This window comes from Bison bison, unplaced genomic scaffold, assembly GCF_000754665.1.
Source record: "Bison bison bison isolate TAMUID 2011002044 unplaced genomic scaffold, Bison_UMD1.0 scf7180017857873, whole genome shotgun sequence".
NCBI classification, from domain to species: Eukaryota; Metazoa; Chordata; class Mammalia; order Artiodactyla; family Bovidae; genus Bison; species Bison bison.
The window spans coordinates 4,352-10,729 of NW_011488446.1; the positions used below are offsets into that span (position 1 = coordinate 4,352).

A 6,378-nucleotide genomic window follows, 5' to 3' on the forward strand; every position below is an offset into this window, starting at 1 on the left:
AGCCTCTGCTAGTAACCCCGCTTCCCCAGTCATGACAAGTACATAGCCATGATTACGTTGCAATATTCAAAGTAAGAAAAAAAAAGAGAGAAACAAATAAATCTTGAGACACACCAGGTTTTTCTTTAACTTTTTTTTTTTAATTTGGGGGGCATTTTTTAAGCGAAAACCTCCCCCCAAATATACATCTGCTTTTGATAATTGAATTAAATTATCTAATTTTACATATGAAGAGGATGAGAATTAGAAATGGGACATATACTCAAAAGATTCTCAAAAACACAGTTCTATCCCTGGCTTAACCACTAATGTATTAGTAAAACATTAATATCTCTGTACCTCAGTCTCCTCTCCTAAAAATGAAGAGGCTGATCAAACTGTCTGTAAAGTGTCATTTTGTCGGCAGACCCCAAGGTTAAAGTCAGTTGATATTAAAGTCAGTTAAGTGTTAGTTGCTCAGTAGTGTCTGACTCTTTGCGACCCTATGGACTGTAGCCTGCCAGGCTCCTCAGCCCATGGGATTCTTGAGGTAAGAATAAAGGAGTGGGTTGCCATGACTTCCTCCAAAAGTCAATTAAAATATCGTTTAAAAATCAATGAGCATCCCACACTACTCTGAATTTACTACAAATTGCAAATGTATGTATTTGGGTGTACTGGGTAGGAAATATAGAAATGTAGTAGCTGATTCAATGTCCTTATTTATCAAACTTTTGCATTAGCTATGTAATGTAATCTATGAATATCATACATTTTACTAGATGAAACAGAATGGGCTCTTCAGACACTTTTGTTCAGTAATAAGTAGAAGTATGAATGATCTTGATAGAGATGATTTGTGACACATAAAAATAAAATATAAAATCTGCTTCTTCCATGTATATTAAACACATATAATAGTTACATGAAAAAATAAAATATTCTAAACTAGAATTCAAAAAATCATAGAGGTACTATAAATTTAGAAATTTGAAAATGCTCATTGGTTCACTTCAGTTAACATTCTACTTAATTTTACAATTAAGAAATAAGACAAATAACCCTTTCTCTCTCTGACTATAAGACCAGTAACTTTTTCTCTACCTATTTCTCTGATTTTCAAAAACTAATATAAAAATTACTTTTTATATTCTTTGCAGGTTAATCATGTTAAATTTAAAACAGTGGCAAAATAAAGAAAATTACTATAAATATACCTTTAACCTGTTAAGTATTTCATATAGTTATTGTTGTTCAGAGTTGTTATTATTCACCTCTCTTGCAAATACTACCTTTCCTCCCCTAAAACACATTAACCTCTAGAATTCAAGTTTGTTTAATGAACCATCTCTGAATCCTGTTACGGATTTGTTGGGTCTTGATGCTGTAGATGATGGGGTTCATCAAGGGTGGGAAAAGGATGTAGATGTTGCCCATGAGGACATGGACCACAGGCGAGAGGTGCTTCCCAAAGCGGTGTACCATAGTCAGACCAATGATTGTAATATAGAAAACCAGGACAGCACAGATGTGGGAGACACAGGTCTTCAAGGACTTCAGCCGCTCTTCTTGAGATGCAATAGTCAAGACAGAGTGCAGGATCAATATGTAGGAGATGAAAATGAGCACTGAATCCAAAAGCAGTGTGCAGATCACCAGGGCTAAGGCATAGAAGCTATTGAAGCGGATGTCAGAGCAGGCCAGCCGGAGTAGGTCCTGGTGCAAGCAGAAGGAGTGAGAAAGGATGCGATGTCGGCAGTAATGGAAAAACTTTAGGCGGACAATGGGAGCAGTAATGAACAGGAAACTCCTCCCTAAAATGACCACACCGATGTTGATGATTCTGGTATTGGTGAGGATAGATGTGTATCTTAGAGGATTGCAGATTGCAGTAAAGCGATCAAAGGCCATGGCGAGAAGGACTCCAGACTCCATGCAAGATAAACCATGAACAAAGAAGGTTTGGGCAATGCAGGCATCCAGACCAATCTCCTGGCTGAGCCCCCACAGGATCCCCAGCACCGTGTGCACTGTGGACAGCCCCATGCACAGGTCAGTGAGGGCCAGCATGGCCAGGAAGTAAAACATGGGCTCATGCAGGCTCGGTTCAGTACGGATCACATGCAGCACCAGGCAGTTTCCTGACAGTACCATAACATAGATACAGGAGAAGGGGATGGAGAGCCAGGGATAGTCCCGTTCCAGACCAGGGAAACCCGTAAGGAGAAAGGTAGAGTTACTGATTTTGTGATCAGGACGAACAGACATTGATTTCCAGAGACAGTAACCTCTCAAGGAAAGATGACTGCCTTCATAAAAACTCTGAAGTAACAGCTGTAATAAGAATTGGATTAGTACAGTAGCTCATTAAATATACAACCAAGGCTTGTAGTTTTTCAGAAGCTAAGTATTCTCTGAAACAGAGACAAATTTATGCCTACACATGAAACTTCCCTGTTATTAGATTTTTGGCCCCATCAGAGGGCTCAGAGGTCATATCCACAAGGTCACCACCAATTTTTAGCTGAATGCTTCACATTACAGGTCTCAAATATGAATGATCTTTTACTTGGCAAAGAATAATAATGTTTAAGCATGCAAAGTAGAAAAAGAAAACACATTTGGGTTGTTTACATGTAAACTCTGGTGAAATAAATTGCAAAGCACAGCTGTTGGGTTAAGAGAATTAAACTCTGCTTGTTACATAAGGCACTAAGTCATTTATAACAGTCATTTATCAGTGATGTTGTCCATTCTAACACTCATGTTTCAGAGACTTAGTAAAAGACAACTGTCATTCACGGATGTAGAGATGTTCTTGGCAATCTTGAAAATCAATAGACTCTTTTTTTTTTTCCTTGGGTCACAGTGGCCTTTAGATTCTAGGAGAAGCAAGATTTATGCAGGTGCAAATGGTATAGGAGCCACTGGAGTAAATCCCAGATCCTGGGAGATGTTGAAGATGAGTGATGCAACATACAGTGACCATGTCCCTTGGGAAGAATGGGAGAAAACCCATTGGGAGTGTGTTCAGAGCAGACTTTTCACTTCACCAAGTTTTGAATAATATTGCCAGTCAGTTCAGTTTAGTTGCTCAGTTGTGTCCAACTCTTTGCAACCCTGTGGACTGCAGCAGGCCCTGTCCATCACCAACTCCTGGAGCTTGTTCAAACTCATGTCCATCAAGTTGGTAATGACATCCAACTATCTCATCCTCTGTTGTCCCCTTCTCCTGCCTTCAATCTATCCCAACATCAGGATCTTTTCCAATGAGTCAGTTCTTCACATCAGGTGGCCAAAGTATCGGAGTTTCAGCTTCAGTATCAGTCTTCCAATTAATATTCAGGATTGATTTCCTTTAGGATGGACTGATTGGATCCCCTTGCAGTCCAAGGGGCTCTCAAGAGTCTTCTCCAAAACCACAGTTCAAAAGCATCAACTCTTCAGCGCTCAGCTTTCTTTATAGTCCAACTCTCACATCCATACATAACTACTTGGAAAAACCATAGCTTTGACTAGACGGACCTTTGTTGGTAAAGTAATGTCTCTGCTTTTTAATATGCTGTCTAGGCTGGTCATAGCTTTTCTTCCAAGGAGCAAGCTTCATAGTTGCAGACACCATCTGCAGTGGTTTTGGAGTCCCAAAATGTAGTCTCTCACTGTTTCCATTGTTTCCTCTTCTATTTGCCTTGAAGTGATGGGACCAGACGCCATGATCTCAGTTTTCTGAATGTAGAGTTTTAAGCCAACTTTTTCACTCTCCTCTTTCATTGTCACCAAATTTACAAGAAAAAAAAAATTATCATCCTGGGAAGTTTGGAAATGAGCTTTGGATAGAGAGATCCAGGAAGCTTTAGTAGATTCTTTCCTCCCTGATTGATGTTTACATTTTATTTGAAGGGATGCAGATATCTTTTATATAAAACAAGCTATTGCTATTAACATCAAATTTCATTTTATTTCCCTTAACTTCAGCTACAAGCTCTCTTGTTCTTTTTTGAATGCATGGCTTAAGTATTCAAAGAGTTCATGTGCTAGCAAATATAAAACATTGCTTAAAGTCACATAATTTTGCATATGATTGATAATTCTTATAAGCCAGTTAAAATCAGAGCCTCTGTTTTCATAATGATCGTATTAAGGAACATTTTTTTTTAACATTTACTATGTGTTAGGAAATGAGATGGCTGGATGGTGTCACTGACTCGATGGACGTGGGTCTGGGTGAACTCCGGAAGTTGGTGATGGACAGGGAGGCCTGGCGTGCTGCGATTCATGGGGTCGCAAAGAGTCGGACATGACTGAGTGACTGATCTGATCTGATCTGATGTGTTAGGAGGGTTTCCCTGGTAGCTCAGCTGGTAAAGAATCCACCTGCAATACAGGAGACTTAGATTCAATTCCTGGGTCAGGAACGTCCCCTGGAGAAGGGATAAGCTACCCACTCCAGTATTCATGTGCTTCCCTGGTGGATCAGATGGTAAAGAATCCACCTGTAATGCAGAAGTCCTGGGTTTGATTCCTGAGTTGGAAAGATCCCCTGGAGGAGGGCATGACAACCCACTCCAGTATTCTTGCCTGGAGAATCCCCATGGACAGAGGAGCCTGGCCGGCTACAGTCCATTGGGTTGCAAAGAGTTGGACATGACTGAGTAACTAAGCAGAGCACAGCATAACATTAAATTATTAACATTCTAATTATAATTCTGTAGTTGAAATTATTTAGTTCAGCAAAAACGTACCAAGCATATATTAAAATCTGAAATACAACTGTATACTTTATTTTCTCATATCTCACTCATTTGAAAATATCAAATAATATCAGCTATTCAAAATATGAAATATAATCTGTTTTGCTATCACCAAGGTTTCAGAATATTTTACAAAATATTAAGTCCTACGGATCCTGTGGCGGCTCAGCCAGGAAGTCAACCTGGATGCCTGCATTGCCCAAACCTACTTTTTGCATGGCCTCTCCCTCACACAGTCTGGAGTCCTTCTTGACATGGCTTTTGATCATTTTACAGCAATCTGTAATCCCCTGGGATGTACATCCATATTAACCAACACCAAGATCATCAAAATCAGGCTTGAGATTTTAATTAAGAGTTTTATGCTCATAATTAGGAGTTTTATTTTCATTGCTCCCATTATCCATCTAAAGTGTTTCCACTCCTGCCATTCTTACATAATCTTTCATTCTTTCTGTCTTCACCAAGACCTGCTGAGGTTATCCTGCTCCAACATTCGTTTCAACAGTTTCTATGCCTTGGCTCTGGTGATTTGTACTCTTTTATTTGATTCCATATTAATTCTTGAGTCCTATATTCTGATCCTGCACTGTCTTGGCTATTCTATCCCCAGAGGAGTGGTTCAAGTCCTTGCAGACCTGTGTCTCTCACATCTGTGCTGTTCTGTTTTTCTATATTCCAATCATCAGTCTGACTGTGGTGCACCACTTTGGGAAGCACCTCTCTTCTGTGGTCCATGTCCTCATGGGCAACATCTGCATCCTCTTCCCATCTCTGATGAACTGCAAAATCTACAGTGAAGACCCAACAGATGCATACCAGGATTCAGAAGTGGTTCTCCATGAAAAGGGAGTGAAACATTCTAGATCAAAAGCTGGTTAGTTTCAGAAAACTTTTGGCAAAGAAGGAAAGTATATTGAACATTAAAACTTTATATGACATGCCATTATCATGTGAAAAATTTAAAGTTTTATAAACATCAAGAATGGTAAAAACCCTTATTTCTCAATTTACTCATCAAGTATAATGTTGAAAGTTCTGATCATAGATTAATTCATCAGAGATCCCTATCATTTTTGTCCAGGAAAAGGTAATATTCACAATTATCCAGAAAAAAACCTGTCCTGCAGGAAATATCTCCAAGCCAATTTTCTGAAGCCAGATGCTATGTACATCAGTGAAGGCACAATTTTATCACCACTTGGTATGACAGCTTTGATCAACATAGAAGTTACAACTGGTTTCTAACTTTAAATGATGTTTTCAGATTGGTTCACTCATGAGCTGTTCAAAAGCACCATCAGCCTTCTTTTTTTATTAAAGCATCAATTAATAACTTTGTATCTAGCTTCTGAGAGGAAATTTTTATTTAATTAATTTATTTTTTTGAGAGGAACTTTTATCACTATCATTTTTACATCTATAAATGGCTACCAATCTCACAATCTTAATTTTAGTCTTTGACGTCCTTTAATTCTAAGACTTGTCTTTTCTAGTTCTGAATAAATTCTCCATTTAAAGTGAAAGAGGAGAGTAAAGAAGTTGGCTTAAAACTCAACATTCAGAAAACTAAAATCATGGCATCTGGTCCCATCACTTCATGGCAAACAGATGGGGAAGCAATGGAAACAGTGACAGACTTTATTTT

General features: G+C 38.7%; 1 protein-coding gene and 1 pseudogene across 1 annotated transcript; one reads left to right on the top strand and one right to left on the bottom strand.

Annotated features, from left to right (window-relative positions):
• Positions 1-1,305: 1,305 nt before the first annotated feature.
• LOC105004036 (olfactory receptor 51V1-like) lies at positions 1,306-2,247 on the bottom strand. The gene has a single exon (XM_010861530.1). The coding sequence runs from the start codon at positions 2,245-2,247 to the stop codon at positions 1,306-1,308; it is 942 nt and encodes a 313-aa protein (XP_010859832.1).
• A 719-nt stretch (positions 2,248-2,966) lies between these two features.
• On the top strand, positions 2,967-5,586 carry LOC105004044 (annotated as a pseudogene).
• Positions 5,587-6,378: the final 792 nt, after the last annotated feature.

Coding starts and splice junctions, on each gene's coding strand:
- LOC105004036 (XM_010861530.1), bottom strand. CDS start 2,247: ATGTCTGTTCGTCCTGATCACAAAATCAGTAACTCTACCTTTCTCCTT.